The sequence below is a fragment of the Gambusia affinis genome, linkage group LG04, assembly GCF_019740435.1.
Source record: "Gambusia affinis linkage group LG04, SWU_Gaff_1.0, whole genome shotgun sequence".
NCBI lineage: Eukaryota > Metazoa > Chordata > Actinopteri > Cyprinodontiformes > Poeciliidae > Gambusia > Gambusia affinis.
In genome coordinates, this window is record NC_057871.1 from 568,897 (window position 1) to 591,295 (window position 22,399).

At 43.8% G+C, this 22,399-nt stretch overlaps 1 protein-coding gene across 1 annotated transcript; it reads left to right on the forward strand.

Annotated features, from left to right (window-relative positions):
• The first annotated feature begins 1,097 nt into the window (after positions 1–1,097).
• LOC122828954 (neuronal membrane glycoprotein M6-a-like) lies at positions 1,098–20,240 on the forward strand. Its single transcript, XM_044113060.1, has 7 exons — positions 1,098–1,291; positions 8,572–8,764; positions 9,217–9,373; positions 10,237–10,390; positions 13,571–13,647; positions 13,733–13,798; positions 15,003–20,240. The coding sequence occupies exons 1-7, from the start codon at positions 1,255–1,257 to the stop codon at positions 15,153–15,155; spliced, it is 837 nt and encodes a 278-aa protein (XP_043968995.1). The 5' UTR covers positions 1,098–1,254; the 3' UTR covers positions 15,156–20,240.
• The last annotated feature ends 2,159 nt before the right edge of the window (positions 20,241–22,399 follow it).

Genomic DNA, 22,399 nt, shown 5'->3' on the forward strand with positions numbered 1-22,399 from the left:
TTGGAACTGGGCTCTCCAGTCTCTGGTGCCAAGGTGGTAAAAAGCTCCTCAGTGAACTTAGGACAACATCTGTCCTTGTTTATTAAATTATTATTATTAAGATACACATGATTACACTTTGCTTCAGGCGACATTTAGTAACAGTGCACTTTATCTGAGAAACATTTATTTCACATAGAAAGCAACACAGTAAAAATATTCTATACACTTAAAATATTGTTAAATGAATGTTAATGCTGCAACATCAGTTAAATGAAATATGCTAGGTGCTAGCTCGCTAACTCCACCCAGAGAGATTAGTGAACTTTAGTCAATAAGTGTCGTTCAACAATCTGAATATGAGCCAAACGTGTTAAACCAGAAGGCAACGAGGCGGGGCAGCGAAGATGAGGAAGAGGAGCTGAAGTTTGTTTACGGTTAGCATCAAGATCAAAACATCTTCTAAAATATTTCAGCATGGTTTGTTACAGCGTTGCTTCACTGTCACTGTAGACATCCGTCTTTATCTTCCAATTGATTTTGTATCAAATTTCTGTCCAATAAGAGCAAAGATCATCATCCGCCTGGCTTTGTTAATAAATGATAATCCTCTTATAAAAGCACAAAGTGAGAGCAAACCGCACCAAACTGAAAAACAAAGTCCACTTTTGGCTTTTAGACACCAAGTGAAAGCAGATCCAGATCCTTCAGTCTCATCTCTGTAGGTTCTTCGTCAGCTGGGATCGAACCACCGACTGCAGGAACATCCTGTTGCACTTTGGGGGCATGTTTAGGTTTCTGTCTGACTAAGACGTTCCACCATCGAGCCAGCTGCTGTTTTCTGGAGGCTGTCAGGAAAAATGTGGACACTGAATTGTTTTATGTAAATGAAAATTAAAAAATTGAAGCAAGCTGCATTTTTACATCCAGATGTTCAGAAAGAATGGAATAAAGAGTTGGTCAGATCGGTGGTTTGTTATTTTTTACTTTTTCTATCATTTAAAATGTATTTTTGGACATAAAATTCATGGCTGCAGATTTAAAAATCTGCTTAGAGGATGAATCTGAGGACAGAAACGGTGATAGGATGCTGGAGAAGGCGAGAGAGAGCAGAGCGTCAAAACAGGGACTTCCCTTAGCCTCCATCATCTGCAGGGAGGGAAAACAGGCATTCACACACACTCTGCCTCCCACATACACACACACGCACTCTGTGCTGAGCGCTAGCAAGAGGCTTCACACGAAATCCAGACAAAGGGAGTGTAACCTGCAACGATGGAGGAAAACATGGATGAATCCCAGAGCCAGAAAGGTAGGAAGGACGGAGCGTTTGGGCTCTCAGTCTCCTCAGGTTGGGTTTTGCCGTCGTTCTGCTCATCCGTCCCTCTCGGGAATCCTTTGTGTGAGCGGAGGGCAGGAAAATCTGCATGTTTCTGCTTATTGCTGCTTTCCCGCCTCGGTGTTCAGAAACCGTTTTCCTCGTCGTGGTTCTGAGCAGAAACGGGAGATTGCTGTGAATGTTAATGTCTGCATGTCGGCTGCTGATCCATTCTGGATCGGAGGAGCCGTTTTCCAGCGCGCCTCCATGAATGGATGCATTAATGAGCAGATTGTTTGGGCTGTTCTGGAGGCTGGACGGACAGATGGACGGACAGAAGGATGGATGGATGGATGGATGGATGGATGGACGGATAGATGGACGGATGGATGGATGGATGGATGGATGGATGGATGGATGGATGGAGGTGGGAGTGGCTCGGGGGAGGAAAGGGGCAGAAATAGGGAGGGCGCGGGGCAAAAGCGTGAAATAAAGAGTAAAAATGAGCGGGGGGGGTAAATGGGGCAGTGATTGATGCCTCCGTTGGGATTTTCTTTGTTCGCCTCCATTGTTGGCGCTTCACGCCTGTCTGAACGCCTCTTCCTCTCCCCTCCTCATCCTTTCCCTCCATTTTCTCCATCTCTCCCTCGGAGGCCGAGGCTCTCTGCGTCCTGCTGCCTCCTCCTCGTTTTCTGGCTCTGAATCTTTATTCTCTCCCGTTCCTCCATTGTCACATTTCTAAAACATTTTAAGTTGGATTTCATATTCCAGATCAACATTAGAACAAAAACATTCATGTTCTTCTTTTTAAAGTCATGAATTGATTTTAATGGCTGTTGTTGTCGTCAGTGTTGAAAATGGGCGTGTCCCTCATCTTCATCGCTCCTTCATCATTAAACTCCCACATGAATCAACAACCGAGACGTTCAGTCGGAACATGAACATTTTTGCTGATGGATCCGTAATAATCTTTATTATCGCTGTATCTATGGAGACTCTCAGCGGCCTGTCTTCTGCCGTCTGATAGGTCAGTTTGGGAGCTTTTTCTGGAAGGATTCGCTCCAGCCAATCAGAGAGCAGCGTTCACGCAAACATGGTTCTTCATCCCAGGACTTTCCAGGTTCCTCCTGCCTCCTTCTGCTCATCCTGCCTGCAGGTCCTCCTGTCCAGCCTGACCTCTGACCTCTTTAGCTCAGGAATGAGGCAGGAAACTGGACTGTCCATCTCTGACGTCATCCCTCATTAGTTATTACACTTCATGCAGTTGGTTAAGGTTAGATATGCATTTATTTAAAAACTGATAATTTAGGGACACAAATGTCAGTTTTTTTGGGGGGAAAAATAGAATTGGTAACATTTTTAAAAAATGAAACTAACAGGAAAAACGTTGTTATGTTATGAACATTAAGAGTAATTACAATATTAGGGAACTTTAAAATTAATCACAGGCTAAAGCCAAACAGATTATTACCCTAATCATTAATATGAATTAATTAAAATCAGTTTTATTTTTAAGATTTTTATGTATTTCTGCTTTGTGTTCTCGGCAGAATCAGGAGAAATTGTTTGTTCATGTTTTCCTAAATGACCATGAAGACAACCAACCAAGCTGATTAGACTAAATAATAAAACTCTTATTTTAACATAATGTTTCTCATTTAACAGACATTTTAATCATAATGTCCTAAAAGTGTCCAACCAGCAGCCGGTTGGACTCTCCTGTCACTGAGTGATGGCAGAACATCCAGTCAGGCTTTAAATCATGATAAATAATAATATCTGAACATCAGCAACCAGGACGTTTTGTTGCCCAACTACCAGGAGGTGACTCTGCGTCACCATGGCAACAGAAACAGCATCTATGTTGAAGTCTCTGAGCCTAAACGTGTCACAGCGGCGTGATTTCACTGGTTCGCCACTTGATATCAATATAGAAATATATGAAACTTTATTAGAAATGGGATTATTTCAAAGATTTGGAGGAAGGGAAAATGTTTAAAGCACAGAAGGACAGAGAGAATATAAGATAACGTCGTGTTTCTGCTTCTTCATCTGCAGAAAGACAGAAACAAATCAGAAAAAACAGCAATAAACAATAAATACATATAAAAATAAGAACAGCTGAAATGATGCTGCCAGTTTTAACGTATTTAAATAACTGATCATGTTTATAAAATAAGTCTAATTAATGCTGCTTTTGTAATTAGAAGATAATCAGACAGAACAGAAAGGTCAGAAGATCCAGAAGGAGAAACGCAGAGTAAGAACCCAACTGTACAGAAGGTTCTGTTGGACTCCCTGTGGGCCCAGCGGGTCCAAACAGGTTCTGAACCAGAACCTCAAAGTTACTCTCAGGAAATTCTGAACTATTCAGATTTAATCAGAGGAACAAATCAGGAAGAGAAACTAGAAGTTACTGGGAAAACACCAGTAAAACCAGCAGCAGACAGGAAGTGTCCTCAGATCTGCTTCCTGTTTCATCTTCAGACTGAAGCTAGAAGGTTTGTGAGACTTCTTCCAGTTTGGGTCGGAACCAGTCAGAAAAACCAGCAGATTTTACAGTTGAATGTTTTACAGGGACCTCTTGGACAGTGGGAACACTGGGAACACTGGGAACACTGGGAACACTGGGCACTTCATTTGTCTGAGAGAATCCAGCAGCAGACATGTAACTGATACTGGACTCATATCCATTTCATTATTATGACCACTAATAGAAAGGAGCTTAGAGGAACAGCGGAGCGGGTCGATGCAAATCGACTGAGCCGGGCTGACGGGCCCACAGAGAGATCTGCTTCATCACACACACACACACACACACACACACACGCACACACACACACACACACACACACGGGTTTGTTTCTAATACCTTGTGGGGACACACCACACGCGTGCAGTCGTGTTTTCGGCAGTTGTGGGGACTTCACATTGACTTCCATTAATTTCTACAACCTAACGCTTACCATAATCCTAACCCTTACTGTAACCTTTACCGTGACCCCAACCATCTCATATCTAACCACCAACCCAAAAACAACAATTTCCTCCATGGGGACCAAGAAAATGTCCCCACAAGGACCAATGGTCCCCAAAACCCATAATGTAGATGAAAACAGGTCCTCACAAGAATATAAAAACCTGGTACACACACACACACACACACACACACACACACACACACACACACACACACACACACACACACACACACACACACACACACAGTTCTGGCAGCGTTTCTCCTCCGTTTGATGGAGTCGCTCCAAGCTCAGTCTGAGGATGACATCATCATCATCATCATCATCATCTTCATCGCCACGGCTTCTCGCTGCGCTGCCTCTCTGAAGGAGGGAGTGGTCCATGTTCTCCGTCTAGCAGAGAAACAACAGCTTTAAACCTGCAGCTTTCTGCTGCATCATCCCATCAGAACCGGACAGACGGGTCCATCTGGCCCGGATCTCAGGAATGAACCAAACAAGCTGCATGTTGGACGGGTTCGTTTCCTGTCTTTTAAGAGCCGAAAATATGCAGCAGAGAAGCTTCATGGCGGAAATATTCCTGGGCTGTAGGAAGACCAGGAATATTACACACTAATGTTTATCATGTTTTAAAGGGAAAGAACATAAAAATATCAGAATTGAGATATTTTGAAAAATAAATTAAGCATAAATGTAAATATTATTTTATTTTTTAGCTTATGAGGTATAATATTTCAGGTGTTTTTAACTGAAGGATATTTTAATAAAACTGATGAATTAATTCAGATGAAAATGAAACAAACTCTTAAGCTTGTAGGTTTTGTAATAACATAAATATAAAGTAAATAAAATATCCTCAGTGTTGCAATAAAAAAGAAATTGATTTTATTTCATTTATTGAGTTTTATATTCAGGAATCAGAAAAAAGCAGCATCCGCAATGTGATTTACAGCAACCTGCCACAAAACCAAAGTTACAGTCCGATCCAGCGAGCTGCTGGTGGTCGGTAGAGCAGAGCGCTGAAAATCTTCCTCTCATCATTGAACTTTGACCTCCAGATGACGCCCGGCTGTTCGCGTTACGCTCCGTCATAAAACTCAATGCTCATAACTTTCTGCTGCCACAGAGGTTGAAGAGTTACAGCAACAATCTGGTCAAAACAGCAGAATTACAGTCAAAAACAAATTCATGTTAATGTTTGCATGAAGTTTATTCACTGATTTAAAGATTCGCAGAAGAACCAGAACCAGAACCAGCTGACTGGAAACCAGGTATGGGGTTATTTAATTAGCTGTTTAAAGATTAAAATAAACGCTGGAATCTGTCAGCAGCTAAAACTTCTTCACAGCAGTTAAAGCTGTAAACTGGTCCCACTGGTTCCTCTGATGGTTCTGGTTCTGGTTCTGGTTCGGAGGAAGCAGATGAATCCCAGATCATCAAATATGTTTACATTTTTATTTCTGAATAAAAATATGAAACTATGTAATGATGATGAACAGTATAAAGAAGACGGCACAAACAGTAAAACAGATTTCACTCAAAATAAATTGGATTCAAACTGAAACTGCAGAGATTGTTGAATTCACATCATTTCAAAATTATTTTAAATGCAAAGAGAAACCAGATGAAACAGTAAAACTGATTAAAGAGGCGTCCAAACTTTTTACCACGATGGCAAAAATCATCAAATTAAAAAAGAATCAAATCAAATAAAGATATTAGAGGAATAAAAACACAAAACTTTCAGAAGAAAGTTGCTTCAATGTAACCAGCTCAGTTTTGCTGCTGCTGATGTGTTAATAGATAAAGTTTTATTTTCTTTTGAACCAAAGAGTGGCTTCACAAAACGCTCAACATTTCTAACATTAATTTGTTTTTGCCTTGGAGAAACTCATAAAATCACCATCTTAACTTCCTAAAGCACTGGAGAGGAAGTTTCTCTGGTGGTCTGACTGGAAACCATTTCTGACACCTTCAGGTCAACGACCAAAACCTGCTGCTGGGAATGAATGGGGTTCTGAACCACGACCTCAAACGGATCAGAACCAGAAATCAGAAATGAAACATTTCATATCAGCAACGACATAGAAACTGAACTATAAAATGATGCTAACAGCACTGTAATAATCTGACAGAAATGATTTAGGTTATTAACATGTTATTAAGGATCAACAGGAAAACATGCAAAAGACAAAAAATATCTACATTAACAAATCATCTGCAAACCTTTTCCTGATTATTGCATCTGGGTCAGAACAACATTATCAAACTCCTCCTGAATTTAAAATGCAGAAACTTTCTTAAGTGGCAACAGGGTTCTAACGGTACCAGAGCCAAAATGGGTCAGAAATGAGTCGTCATGGAAACCTCACATGACCACAATTACAGTCAATAGTTTAACATAAAACACTGAAAAAATAGTCAAGAAACAACAAAAAATATTTTATTAGGAAGAAACTGATTTAATAAGACAGTTCTGATGGTTTTACTGGTTTTACTGGCATCCTAACAGAACCTGTCTTCACTGTTTGGAAATTATTTCCTTTGTTCTTTATTTTTAGTTGGATTAAAACTCAGTGATGAAGTTTAACTAAACAGTTTTTACTCAGATGGATTCTGAACATCCAGACCAGAACCTTTTCCAGAACCGGTTCCCCTGGTGACTCTGAGCCCACCTGAGGCCCCTGGGGGATCCTGGGAGCCCGCTGCTGCGGCTCCGCCTTGAGCCAGAGCGGAGACCCGGGTCTCTGGGTCTCTGTAGCGCTGCGTCCAAACATGGACGCATGATGAGGATTAGAACATGGCTGCACCTCAGGACACACACACACACACACACACACACATCAGAGGCACATACATGTTCAAATACACAGAAACATGTTTATCTGCAGAACATGAACAAGCAGCACAGCCTCCCTCCCCCACCAAACACACACTCTCTCTCTCTCTCTCGTCCATCTGCCTCTGTGACTCATGAATGTGAACATGGAGACAGATTTAGCATTTAGCTCTTTATTAAATGGACTCAGTTCCTTCCTGCTGGGCCCGGCGGCCATTTTTGTTCCTCCGTTACCGCCTCGGTTTGGGGAGGGCAGGGGGAGCAGGAGGAGGGGGGGGGGGGGGTGGCGCTGTGAAAATGGAGGACGAGCATCATTGAGGCAGGGAGCTGTGCTGCCCTGTTGCCATGACAACGCTACAGGCAAAGTGGGTCAGCGGGCTGCTGCCACGCCCCTGTTGGCATGGTAACAAGACGGTCAATTAAACCTCAGCAGCACAGTGATACACACACACACACACACACACACACACGCTGGTGTGTGTGAACTTGTGAATTGAAATCATGAGTCTTTTGTGATGCAACCTGTGGGCGGGGCTTAGACTCCTACTTACACAGCTGACACGTGATTGGTTGAGCGTCCCGTCAGTCAGGAGCAGCAGGCCTAAACGCCCCGCCCTCAAGGAGACAGACCAGCTCCAGACAGGAGCAGACGAGCACAGAAACACGGATTCACAGAAACTTGACTTTCCTTTCAGTTGGATGATGATAAACGGTGATGATCCATGGTTCCATCATTTAACACCAAAAGTAGAAATGGTCTTCAGCCAAAGACTAAAGAGAAATCCTCCAACACTAAAATCTGACGCCTCCATCTTGTTTCCATCTGGTGAAGAAGGAAGTTGCTCTCAGAGTCTTCAGAGGTTTTTGTGTGGTTTCCTTCAGTGGTTGTTGGTGCAGCGCCCCCACAGGCCAGGAGGGGAACAGGTTGGTTTGACTCAGAGCAGAGAGAACCACAGCAGCTGGAGGTGTTTTATGTTTTGGTACCAATAGAACCAGGTCTACTGGACCATCAGCCAGAAAGGGAGCATTACCTGCTTCATACAGACTCTGTCTGCACCGCTGAAGGTTCACTCACCTCGGCATGCTGCGCCTCATTTCTGTTTAGTTCTGCTGGGAGAATGGGACTTCCATCCTCAGATGGTCGGTAGTTCTACAGAGACTGAAACGGTTTTTATTTGGGTTCATCACAAAATCCATGAGACAGAAATCAGTTCAGTTCAGTGATCCAGTTCTGAAGAATCAGCCTGGTTCTGTTCGTTACGGCCCAGGGTTGCATCTTGTGTGCAGCAGCATCTCAGACTGAAGTAAATATTCTGCCTAGAAGTGTTTTAGTTCTCTGGACCCAGTCTGCTGGTTCTGATGGGGTTCTGATCCAGGCTGATGAACTGATAAGGGTGACAATGATGAAGATGATGATGACAGTAATGATGCTGATGAAGCCGTTGTGTCTCCAGGCTGTAAGGAGTGCTGCGAGCGATGCGTCGGCAGTCTGCCCTGGGCGTCGCTCATCGCCACCATCTTGCTCTACATGGGCGTGGCCTTGTTTTGTGGGTGTGGCCACGAGGCTCTGAGCGGCACCGTCAACATCCTGCAGAACTACTTCGAGGTGATCCGAGCTCCCGGAGACGTGCTGGACGTCTTCACCATGTGAGTCTGGACCTCGGCTACGTTTTTACCCAGAATTCAACTTCCTGTCTGGTTGCCGCTGACTACAGTTCCTCCAGTTTGCTCTGATTGAATAAAAAGAGTTTTAACTTTTTTCACAGAATTCTAAGATTAACGCAAATTTCAAAATTCTGATTTCAAAGTCGGAATGCTGAGATTGAAGTTCCAATTTGAAGATTAAATTTTGAGATTAAAGCTGTTTGTTTTTTTCTTTAACTGCTCAGGTGTTCAGTTCATGAGATCCATTAAAGCTTAAATGAGCTCAATGTGTGACATGAAACTGATGTTGGACTTTAAGGGTTTGGCAGCTTCGTTTTTACTGTAAAACATCTGCAGCTGGTGTCAATCATCACCTGACCAGACGCCTCCCAAAATGTCCGCCGTCGTCCGGGCAGCAATGACAGACAAACAGTGGCGTGTTGCTCTCTCCTCAGCATCGACATCCTGAAGTACATCATCTACGGCCTCGCCGCCGGCTTCTTTGTGTTCGGAGTGCTGCTGCTGGTGGAGGGCTTCTTCACCACCGGCGCCATCAGGGATCTCTACGGAGAGTTCAAGATCACCGCCTGCGGACGCTGCCTGACTGCTTTCGTAAGGAAACCAGGCACTTTGTGATGTTTCAGAGAATTAAAACAGAAAAAAACCCAGAGAAATCTGACATGAACCTTTCAGGAGGAAGTTAACTTAAAGCAAATTAACTTTAATTTAATTTGCTTTAAATTAAAGTTTAATTTACTAAAATAAATGATTCTGGAAGTTTAATTTTATGCACTGAGCTTTTATAAGAAATATGTTTTATTTCCATATTTGTTAAAACTGTCAATCTGTGGTGGCAGTTTGTTATGAGGCAGATAATCTGTGAAAAGATGGATTTCCTCCACCTCCTCCCTGAGCTGCACCAAAACAACCAATCAGAGCCAGGAGGAGGGGCTTATTGCTGTCAATCACACTCGTGTGCTCACTGCTGAATGTGCTAAATGTGGAGAAACAACTCACTGTTACAGGGAAGCCGTTTATTCGCTGTCAACATTGGCTATGTTAACTAGCCTTAGCATAGCAGAGAGCAGAGGAATGAGCAGTGCCATAAGAAATTATGATTGACGGCGCCGAAAACCACCTTCTGGCTTTGATTGGTTGTTTCTAGTTAGCACTGGGAAAAGGCAGAGCAACTTAATTTTCTCATAGATTATCTCATAACAAACTGTCATGACATGCTGAAAATTTCAACAAATATGTAAACAAATATACTTTATAAAAGCTACATGCTGCAGTGTTAACGTCTGTGCTTTACGTTCAAATAATTAAACATTTACGACACGTTTAAAAGCTGCACCAGCTAAAATCCCGGCTGAAGTCTGGGAGCCACAGGGAGATGCCGGGTTCTCTGTTCCCGCGGTGAAGACGCTCCGTCTGGTTTCTTCTGTCTCTCTGACTTGACTGCTTCTGTCTGGCAGCTCATGGTTCTGGCCTACCTGTTCTTCCTGGTGTGGCTCGGCGTCACGGCGTTCACCAGCCTCCCGGTCTTCATGTACTACAACGTCTGGTCCATGTGTAAGAACGCCACCTCAGTGGAGGGAGCCAACCTCTGCCTGGACCTGCGCCAGTTCGGTGAGTAGCACCAGAACTGCCAACCCAGAGCTACACCTACCTGTCTACCTCCACCTCTACCTGAAACTACCGGTACCAGTAGAACGCCTTATCCAGCCCTGAAAACCCAAAGCGCTTCACGCTACATCCAGTCACTTGTGATTGTTGTGTTTTACTTTGAATATTTAAAATATCGTCCACTTCCACTCAGACATTTTCTTTATTTTTCTCCTCTGAAGCTTTTTTCATAAATAAAACGGTGAAAATAAGGGAGACAATAAACTCCTGTGAGTCTGCTGTTAGGAAACAATTAACTACGTTTTCCCCTAAACAGAATTTCCCTGTGATGACCCACTTTAACCTGATCACTCAAAAAGATTTACATATGAAATCCTCCAGCTGTTCCCTTGACATCATACCTACGAGTTTATTCTTAAAGGTTTCAGAGGTTTGTGATTCTGATCTTTTACTAATAATTAATAATTCTTTCCTCAGGCTCTAAAGACTGCAGTAGTTAAACCATTTCTCAAAAAGCAAAATCTAGACTCATCAATTCTAAGCAATTACCGACCAAAATCAAACTTACCTTTTTCATCTAAAATACTAGAAAAAAATGTTTTTCAACAGATAAATGGATTTCTGGCCCTGAACAACTGTTTTGATGTCCATCAATCAGGTTTCCATCAAGAACTGAAACTCTTGTCAAAATATTCAAGGACCTCCGTCTAAACAGACCCTAATAAAATGTCTATATTAGTTTTACTTACTTGAGTGCTGCTTTCGATTCAGTCCATCATGACATTTTATTATCATGATTAGAAAATTGGGTTGACATTTCTGGTACCGTACTCAGCTGGTTTAAATCCTACCTGTCCAATAGAACCTTTACTGTCCATAGGCAACTTTAAATCCAAACTGAATGAAATTACATGTGGAGTTCCCCAAGGCTCCATCCCGGGCCGCTTCTTTTTAATATCTATATGCTTCCATTAATTCAAATTATACAAAATAATAAGATAGAATACCACAACTATGCTGATGACACACAGCTGTACTTTAGTCTTTCACCAGGGGATTACAGTCAGGTTCAAATACTCACTAAAGGTATTGAGCAGGTTAATGTCTGGATGGGCCAAAATTTTTATTTCTCCAACTAAATAAAAACAAAACTGAAATATTAGTGTTTGGACCAAAAGAGCATAGATTAAGTATAATCCCCCACCTTCAGTCCATTGGATTAAAATGTTCTGATGAAGCCAAGAATCTGGGGGTGATCATTGATCCTGACCTGAACTTTAATGATCAATAATCAATAATCAAATCCATCATAAAAACATCATAAACTATCATCTAAATAATATTGCTAATATTAGACGACTCTTGTCCCCACAAGACTCTGAAAAATTACTTCATATCTTTGTTTTTAGTAGACTCGATTACTGCAAAGACATTTTTACTGGATTATCAAAAAAAGCAATAAGACGCTCCAGCTTCTCCAGAATGCTGCTGCAAGAGTCCTGACTAAAACAAAGAGAGATCAGCATTTCAGTCCAGTTCTAAGATCTCTGCACTGGCTGCCTGTTGCTCAAAGAATAGACTTTAAAATCTCCTTAATGGTTTTCAAAGCACTTCATAGTAGAAACCCAGATTACATTTCTGATCTTCTTCAATCCTATAAACCACTCAGACCTTTAAGATCATCAGAATCAATTCTTCTAACTATTCAGAGTCAGAACTGAACACGGTGAAGCAGCTTTTAGTTTTTTAACACTCTGGAATAAACGTCCTGCTCACTGTAAGACTGAGTTTATTTAAAACAAGGTTAAAACCTTCTTATTTAACGTTGCCTATTCTTAATTTTTTTAAAAGCTCTATTCATTCACTATAATCAAAATTGTAATGTTTATTTTTAATCTGCTTGTTTTTTTTCTATGTTGTTTTTAATTGTTTTTGTACAAGCACTTTTAATTATCTTTGGCTGAAAGGTGCTATATAAATAAAGTTGCCTTGCCTATTAAATTCATTTAAAGGTGCAGTTTGTAATTTATTATAAATATTTTTATATATTAGTTGAAACATCACCATATTGAGACAGTTTGTTATGAGACAGATAATCTCTGAAACAGTAAGCTCTCCGAATGCTAACTGCAAACAGCCAATCAGAGCCCAGAGGCGGGACTTAGCACTGTCAATTACAAACTCATGTGGCGATACTCTCCTTGGTTTCTGCTGTGCTGCAGCTAGCATAGCATGTTGTGAATGCTAAGGCTAGTTTAGCATTCACAAGATGTTGGTGGATAAATAGTTTTCTTATTCCTCACTATTATGACATTTAGCAGCGAGAACATAAGGTGATTTTCAGCGCTAAGCACCTCCTCCAAGCTCTGATTGGCTGTTTTTGGTGCATTTCTTCAGACGGCAGTAGCAGCTCAAGAAGTCGATGTTTTCATAGTGAACTGTCAGGGTGTATGTGTGTGTAATCTAATACCATTTTCCTGACATATACCATGTTGTGGGGACCGAAGCCTGGTACCCACAAGGGGAAATGCTGTTTTTGGGTCAAGGGTCAGATTTAGGACTAAGCTGTGAATTGAGTTTTGGTTGGTTAGGTATGTAATGGGTAGGATAAGGATAAGGGTAAAGTTTAGTCTGTAGAAACGAATGGAAGTCAATGGAAAGTCCCCACAAAGATAGCAGCGCAAATGTGCATGTGTGTGTGTGTGTGTGTGTGTATGTCTAGATTTGGGTTGGACGAACAGAACATCAATTAAAAAAAATAATGACAACTGATCAGTGATATGTTGATCCATCCATTGATCAGTGAAGCAGCAGACAGAAGTCCTGACTCCGGGTTCTGGTTCTGGTATCTCCAGCCTAGACGGCCGTGGTCCGGCTTTGTTTCATATGATGTAATCTCTCCTCCGTCCTCCATGTTGTTCTGCTGCCTGTCCACAATAAGCAGCAACTCTAGCAGTGCTCCACCTGCTGCTCAACATTTGCAACTGCAGACAGAAACACTGTTCCCATGATGAGACCAGTCTGTGACTGACAGGAAGAGCTGCGTCGTACCGGGCCCCTCGTACAACGCCCCTCCCGGTAGCCGGGTCGTACCGGGCCCCTCCAGTACTGGCCCCCCCGGGAGCTGCTCCAGGTTGTGTGTGAGGAGGATTGTTGGTGATGTTTTTGGTATTTTGCTTTCAGGAGCAGTGACCATCTCAGAGGAGAGGAAGGTGTGCATGGGCTCTGAGAAGTTCCTGAACATGTGCGACTCCAACGAGGTGAGCAGCACCGGGCCGGACTGGACCGGACCGGACCGGACCTGAGAAGTTGCGGATCTGATCTGACTCTGGTTTTCTGTTTCAGCTGGATCTGACCTTCCATCTGTTCGTGTGTGCGCTGGCAGGAGCCGGAGCCGCCGTCATCGCCATGGTGAGAACAAACATACTCTGATCTGATTGGCTGAGAAACACAACTGGGTTCTGCAGATCCAAAGTCACTATCGGCCATTTGCTTTGAAACTCATTGGACCCAAACTCTGAGGCTGTGAACGTAGTTTTTATGAGCTGGAGCTGCAGCAGCGCAGTTGGTAGCATGGAAGGTTTGGTTGTTTGCTCGGGTCGTTCTGCATGGTCAGGTCATCTGTCATCAGGGTCTCTGTGTTTCCCTGTGATGGACTAGAAACCCAGTCCAGGTTGGACACCCACCTGCCATTCAATGACAGCTAGAGGAACATACCAGTCCACGGCCTGCAGAACCAGTACAGACGGAGAGACTTACGGCCACTCTGGAGCACCATGCTGTTTCTGGTTTTACCTCCCAGCAGCGTCTCTATTCAACAAGATGTGGGTCCAGATACAGTCTGGTGAAATAAACTTCCTCCATGCGCTGGCTGGACGGGTGGAGAAGCTCCGTCTGGACTCACGGTGGAGAGTTAAGGCAGTGCAGATCTAGAAGTCAGTGGAGGAAACATGAAGCTCAATGAAACGTGTCTGGGTTTCTGTTTGGTTCGTGGAAGACTACTTTCTGTTGGAGCTTCTGCATTTTCACCAAAGATTCTTGAACTTTCTTGTTTTCTCTTATTTTCCCTCCTGATGATCCAGGAGTTCTGGTTCTATTTGAACCAGAACTCCATCATCTGCTGTGGTTCTGAGTCAAACCAACCTGTTCCCCTCCTGGCCTGTGGGGGCGCTGCACCAACAACCACTGAAGGAAACCACACAAAAACCTCTGAAGACACTGAGAGCAACTTCCTTCTTCACCAGATGGAAACAAGATGGAGGCGTCAGATTTTAGTGTTGGAGGATTTCTCTTTAGTCTTTGGCTGAAGACCAGGAGACATTTCTGCTGCTAGCGCTAGGCTAGCATGTTAGCTTTGGGTGTATTTACCCAGAATGCCCTGGGTAAATACAGCGCATTCTTCCTACTTTTGGAGCGGTCTCTGGTCCACTTGGGGTTCACATTCAAACCGAATCCAGACCTGCAGGACCAGAGGTCAGAGGTCGTTTAGCGTTCACACCTCATCAACTGAACCAGACTTTGACTAGGCAGATGGACTGGAGTCGGGTCAAAGTGGACTGAACAGAGCTGGTGGGAATGATTCGCTAATCTGGATGTCTGTGTGTCCGTCCCTCAGGTCCACTTCCTGATGGCGCTGGCCGCTAACTGGGGCTACCTGAAGGACGCCAGCCGGATGCAGAAGTACGAAGACATAAAGTCGAAGGAGGAGCAGGAGCTGCATGACATCCACTCCACGCGCTCCAAAGAACGCCTCAATGCCTACACATAAACCCAGAGCCGCCGGAAACAACACACACTTACCTGTCACACACACACACTCACATACACACACACACACACACACACACTCACACACTGCAGCTGATACAAGCCTGAGGACAGCATAAATCCATCAGACAGGAGAAAAACACAGAAAGAAAAGATGAAAACTCCGACACCGTCATCATCCTTGTGTCTGCAGATCCTTGATCCGGTGCTTCTGTTTGTCCTGAGCAGAACCTTTAACCTTTGACCTTGAACGAATAAAATCAGCTGAACCTTCTAAAGGTCCCAACGTTTAGTGGCCTGACTGGCAGAACAAATTCTTACAGCACAAGATTTACAGAAACCAGCGAAACAAAGCAGAACCTGCGACCCAGAGAGCCGGAGCGCAGACACGGGGATGAGTCTGGTGTCTACGAGCTCATCAGTAAATAAGAGCCCCCTTCCTTTAACCTGCAGACACACACACACACACACACACACACACACACACACGCACACACACACGTAGATGTGACTGAATGGTCGGTGTTGTGCAGGCAGTGTCGTTCGGTGGTGTCATGCCGTGTCGTGTCCTCTCACCACACTATGATGGCGGTGTTGCAGAGAAAAAGGTCCCTGAGTAAATTTGTGCCTCCTGGGTGCAGATGGGTCGCTTTGCCAACTTCCCCTCCCCAACCTGTTGCCCCCACCGTCCGGTTCCCCTGAAGTCCAGTTTCAATAGTTGTTCCTTAAATTCTTGAACCTTCTAATCGAAAACCAGCAAAATGACGACGATAAAGGCCCGGATCTAAAATTGTTGCTTCAATTAGTGAAACTATTGAGCAAACGGCAAATAAAAGGTTTTTAAAAACCTCCACTGAAGCTGGCGCCCCTCCCCGCCCCGTTTCCCCCGGACTGTAAAAACTCGTCGTTGTCTTTAGAGACAGCACTTCTTAGCAGCACAAAGTCTTTTTGTCCTGTTCTCATCCGTCTGTTTTCCTCATGATTTCATCCCTTTTGGGGGATTTTTGATTATTTATGTGTAATTTTAGCACTGAGGGTATTTAAGTGGGAGGTCAGGGGTCAGCTGGGAATAGGGTTTATGTCACATGTTCATGTATTGAGTCTGTATTTCAGTGGTTCTGCACACACACACACACACACACACTCACACAGCTTCTTTCTGTTGTCACGGTTTCTTCTGTTCTCAACCAGCCCGAATGTGACCAAATGTCCTCAGTAAGTTAGAAAACCACCGATACGAACAGTGAGCACGTCAGCTGCAGACGATCCGAAGCCCGACCGGCAGTTTCGGGTTCCTGCAGGATCGGCGTCCCAGAACATCCAGGGGGCGCTGCAGGGCGGTGAAACAGTGAATGAGCTGCGTGTTCAGGAATGATTTGCTCTACTGCGGCTTTTTGTGGTTTTACAACTTCTTTGGTGTCTTACATAATCTCCTCAGGTGCTTCAGAGCTGGAAAGCTGTAATCTGGATGATGTGGGACCAGCCGGCCGCTTCGCAAAGCTTCACATAGAATCAGATGTTTGAGATTTTGACTTTTAAATCAAATTCTCGCATTAAATTTGTCCAGAGAGCCGCTCAGTCTCTGTGAGATGCAGCGTTTTCAGCTCCTCAGACTAGATAGAAGAATTTTGTTTTGTGTTTTTGAGGCTGCTTCGGGTTCGTTTGCGTCGGGACGGTGATGAGTCTCTGTCTGCCAGTAGAGATGAGCCAGATTGGTTTCTGATTGGGCAAACGCGTGGCGAAACGAGCTGCAAGCACTAAAACGACTCCGAAACTAAATAAGAAATGAAACAGAAAAACTCTGCACACACAGGAAACAGAAGCAAAAGGTCAAATGTTGCAATTAGCAAAAACGGCAAGTATAAAACCCTAAAAGCTGCTCGTCTAAACGTTGGTCATCCAGGCCACCAGGGGGAGTCTGAACATTATGTAAACCCGTTATAAATACATGAAGGACAACGCAGCTTTTCTTTGCTCCTGCAACTTTCTGCTGTACATCTGGTCTTTGGTTGCAGACGATCTGGTGGTCGGGTCCCTCTGGTGGCCTGGAGGACTAACGTTCAGTGAAACGCGTTCACAGCGTTTGTACTTCCTGCTGTTTGTATTTTCCCGGTTTGGTTCTTGTTCCTGAGGTTGCTGCATTTTGTTTTTTACTGTTTCGATGATTGAATCGCTCGTCTGCAGCTCGTTTCGAAGCTTGCTGCGAGTTTGCATGCGGCCTTTCCATTTTCACTTTGTCTTCAGAAAGAGGAAGGTGACGACTTCAGTTTGATTTGGTCAGACACACACACACACACACACACACACACACACACACACACACACCACCGTCACTCTGAGCCATAGTTCTCTTTTACTTTTCACTGATGACATCTCACTATTTTATGATCAACTTTGAAACTTTTTAAATGTGAAGCTATTTAATTAGGGAGATGTGATTTTCTTATTGTTTCTGTGCCGCGGGGCGAAGCGCCGCTCTGCATCAACTCTGTACAAAGACAAACGTTTATGTGAGACGGTGGAGGCCGGCGGCCGGGAGGTCCACTTCCTGTCGGCCCAGAGTCTGGAGGAGGCGGCCCAGTCCCAATGTCCTGGGCCTCCGCTCTGCAGAAAGCTGCGCTCACACAGAACCGGGCCTGGCTCGGTCCGGTCCGGTTCCACCATCTCAGGATCACACAGACCAAAAAACTAATTAAAAGCTTTCACAGCAAATTTGATGTCCATCATTCTGATCCCGGGATCATCGGCGACCCGCTCGGGCAGAGCCGGCGCCGGACTCCGTGTTTGGGTCGGAACCGGGCCGGCGGTGTGGACGCAGCTGGAGTCGGACTCCTGTAGACTCGGCCCGGTTCAGGTGAACCTCGGCTGCAGCAGTCAGTATTTTTAAGGGTCTAGTTTTACAGTAACAGTATTTTATCATTTCATTGCCTGACAATGGAAGTCAGATGGTCGATGTTTCTAACCTCAGATTAAAGAAAAAATAGTTTTTGTGCACTTATTGACCATTGTGAGCTCTCTCTCTCTCTCACCCCCCCTCTTTCACCCCCCCATCTCTCTCTCTCTCTCACCCCCCCTCTCTCTCTCTCTCCCCTCTCTCTCTCTCTCTCTCTCACTCCCCCTCTTTCACCCCCCCATCTCTCTCTCTCTCACCCCCCCTCTTTCTCTGTCTCTACCCCCCCCCTCTCTCTCTCTCTCTCTCTCACTCCCCCTCTTTCACCCCCCCATCTCTCTCTCTCTCCCCCCCTCTCTCCCCCCCCTCTCTCTTTCTCTCTCTCCCCCTCTTTCACCCCCCATCTCTCTCTCCCCCTCTCTCCCCCCCTCTCTCTCTCTCTCCCCCCTTTGTCTCTCTCTCTCACCCCCTCCCCCCTCTCGATGTGTAAGTGCATTGACCCCCCAACCCCCCACGCCGGGGCCTGTGTATAGTCTTGCATTGGTTATAACCTGAAGAATTGATGAAAACGAATGAATTCATAACAATGAAGATAATCTTATTCTACTTAAAAAAAGACAGTGAATCTAGTTGTTGTTTGTGGCATGGTTATGCATTCAATGGTCATCATTTTAAAGATTAAAATGAACTAAAAAAGTTTATTTTCCACTGGCGCTGTTCTGCTGTTTCCTGTTTTCTTTCCACTGCTCAGTGTGCAGTATTGCTGTTCCTGTTGCTTATGGTGTTGCTAAGCTCGCTTGCTTGCTCAGTTGTTTACCACCAGAGCAATATACGGTAGCAGTTTGACTCAGCCGAGACGTGAACCAGAAACCCTTCCCTCCAACATCCAACTGCATGAAACTTTGATTGCAAGTCTTAAGTGATATGATTATGGTGTTCTGTATCGTTTCTCCTAATAAAGCGGATTTGCAGATGTGGTGTGATGTATTGCTCTGGCCATCCGTCATCGTGCTTCCTCCCTGCTCACATCCTCCTCTTCCTCTTCCTCTTCCTCAGCCTGCGCTCACGCCCAGCTGAGTCCCGCCTCAGATCCGCTGCGTTTCCGTTACAACGGCTGCAAAAGTACGAGGCACCGTTTGTACAGTTACACTGTAAAAACTTAACAGCAAAAGCTCATTTTATTGTTTCATTCACATAGAGAAAATGTGAACGTTCGTTTTTTCAGCATTTATAACTAAATATTTAATTTTAAACTAAATATTTTATTCTGACTTAAATATTTAGCTTGCTAACTATTGAGTTAGCAACAAGCCCTGCCTACTTTGAAGTGGCTTACATGTTACATAAGAGCAGTGGATTCAAGCCGTTAGAGTGGCAAAGAGTTTTTTATGAACTGTGACGCTGTCAGAGTCCAAAAAAACCAAAAACAAGCTATCAGCCTCCAACCACTTCCTGTCGTCTTCTTTGGTGTTTCTGCAAGTAGTAACATCCGGGATGTTTGGCATGTGACGCCTGTGACATGAAAAAAGTGTTTTGATCCCAACAGAAAATCTTTCAGAAAAAAAATGGAAGCTTTTTGTGAATTTATTTTGGTCATTTCAGTTCTATAATTAATGGAAACGCAGTTAGTGTTTCAGTCTGAAGTGTTTCCTGTTTGATTTGCTTCAGATGAGTCAGCTGAGGTCATCCATCCCATGTTGCCTAGCAACAAGCGGCCTTGTGCAGCTGCTGAGGTCCAGAACCTATCGGTCCAGAACCGATCGGGTCGTTAGTTTCCAGGCTGAGGCTGTGAGCAGCGCGTCATCCTCTCATTTCCGTCTCCATGTCCAGATCTGATCCTGTCCTGCTGAACATGGACTCATCATTCCAGGATCCTGACCTCAGGATCCAAACTCACCATGTCAGCAGAGAACAGGAGGAGTCAGAGTGAAACCTGAGCGGATCCCAGATCCCCTCAGGTTGGACATTCTGGACGTCAGAAGTCCTTCTTCCTGTTCTCCATCACCTTCCTGTCTGTTTCTGCATCACTCTGCTTGCTTCTGGCTCGCTCCATCCGGTCCGGTCCGGTCCATTTCTGTACATATTTGTGCCAACAGCTCAGGCAAACAGCGGCTTTTTTATTTGTAAAGACATAAACTTGCTTGCATATATAAATAAATTGAATTCAGACACTTGTGTACTTGTTAAAAAGAGAAACTTCTGACTTTGTGTCTTTATTTCACCTCCAACACAAACAGAATCCAGAAGGTACTGGTTCTGAAGAGCCGAACCGCCGGATAACCAAACTTTGAATTTGAGCTTTTGCTGCCCCCTGCTGGGCAGAGAGTGCAGGACAGAAATTATGTCAATTTCTCTGATTTTAGGATTTAAAACGTTTCTTGGCGTTTCTCACTAAAACAACTGATAACAAACATGGCTTCTAACTTTACTGTCATTAAACAGCAGCGTGAGATTTAATTCAAATGTTATTATTATTACTATTATCATCTAGTTTCCACCATTAGTTCAACTTACTTACTAATTTTGTATGACTTTCGAAAAATGTTTTCAGTTGAAGTTTGGTGAAACCATTTTTCTGAGCAGTTCGGCCTTCGGAACCAACTGGAGAACCGCCACCATTTATAGATAATCCAGAATTAGTTGGGATGAATATTTATTGTAGATGTAAAAACAATACAGTAATAATACTGTTGGCTGTTTAGTTTTTATAAATTTTAATAAAATATTGTCACGCGGACGTCGCTGATGCATTCTGGGTAAATGAGGTATGCTAGGTCTGATGGCGCTAGCTCCGACCAGCCAAAACACTGACGAGTACCGTCTTTAAGCCTTTCTAATTTGAACGGAAGCATCACAATCGACAGAAATGTAGAAATCACAAGAGGTGATGAAGATGAGGAGAAGCAAACGGACGAAGAGGAAGAGTTGGCCGTAGCTGCTGCTGCTGCCTTCAGGTTCACAATGAAACAATGAATCACTCACTTCTGGTCAGTCTGTGAGATCCGGTCAGTACTTCTGTAGCTCTGTGTCCGGTCCGGTAACAGCTCGTCAGGGTCCGGTCGTGTGAGTCCGTGTTAGCATTAGCTCCGTTAGCATCTAAAAGAGCTCCTAGCGCCGCCAGTCTTCTGTTTCTCCCGCTGGCGGAGTTTAAGCACTTGGTGGACAAAAACTGTGGCCCGTAATTTATTTTTAGCTCGTTAAAGTGAGATTACCTGTGAGAGCCTTGGTCAGCTTTCCTCCTGCAAATGACTCCGTTTTCTGGGGACAAATGTTGAGAGCACAAATGTAGGTCCTTCAGAAGTTGGGTTTGTCTCTCTTCAACTGTGCTCTTCTTTTATTTCATGAGGGAAATTATCCAGCTTCACCCATAGGCGTAACTTCCTGATGGACTGGCGTGGACACTGGCCTGAAGGGGACAGCCCCCGCCAAGATTTCCTGCATCTTTTCTCTTTATGTTCCTGAATCTATCTGAGAAGAAGACGCAAAGTTTTCAGATTGTCAACAAGATTTCAGCAAGATAACAAAGGATCAGATTTCACAGGTCAGTAAAAAGCTTTAATTAAAAATAGATAGAAAGAAAGTGGAGGGTAGGTTAGTTATGCTAGTTTAACTTTGATCACCTTAACGAGCTCTTGCTGCGCAGTTCGGAGCATTTCGGTCCAATTAACACAAAACAAGGAGAGCAGCTGTTTAAGTAGCTGATAATCACCGCTAATGTTCTGGCATCACTAACGATGCAAAATGGAAATTCAAAAACATAAATCTGCATCGAACAGAAAATTCTGTTCGGTGTTTTTACTGTTTTGTGTGTGTGTGTTAATTCCTGATGCACTTGAACGCAATCCGTGCTCTGCGGGCAGTTGTTTATCGGTTGCCATGGCAACGAGTCTGCGCGTGACAATCACCCGTTTTTCTACATATTTCCAGGACAAATGGCATCATTTGTTCTTAGATCGTGGAAATATTCAAACCAATAATCAAATAGGATGAAATATTTCATAAAGCATAAAGAGCCAAAGTTTGTTACGTTTTAAATCATGGCTCCTATTAAGTAAAATTAAATTATGATACAGTCATAAAGAGAAATTCACTTTTAGATTTATTAGCAGAGAGAATATATATTTTACATCCAAACATCAACATCTCAGCTTTAAGCCAGATTTGCTAGAATCCAGTAATAAATTATTCACCAGGCACCAAAAAGGTTTTGGGTCTTTAATGTTTGCTACATTGAAAACACATCATATCTGATCTGCTGTGATTCAGCAGGACAAAAAGGTTTTTACCAGCTGAGGAGTCAGAATCACATCACTGAAAAACACAAAGTTGGATTCTTCTGGTTACACAGAAGTTAT

Excerpts from the sequence above, each read along its gene's own strand:
- LOC122828954 (XM_044113060.1), top strand. The coding sequence starts at position 1,255 with ATGGAGGAAAACATGGATGAATCCCAGAGCCAGAAAG. Across the intron at positions 1,292-8,571 it reads TGAATCCCAGAGCCAGAAAG|GCTGTAAGGAGTGCTGCGAG; the intron begins GTAGGAAGGACG and ends TTGTGTCTCCAG. Across the intron at positions 8,765-9,216 it reads GTGCTGGACGTCTTCACCAT|CATCGACATCCTGAAGTACA; the intron begins GTGAGTCTGGAC and ends CTCTCTCCTCAG.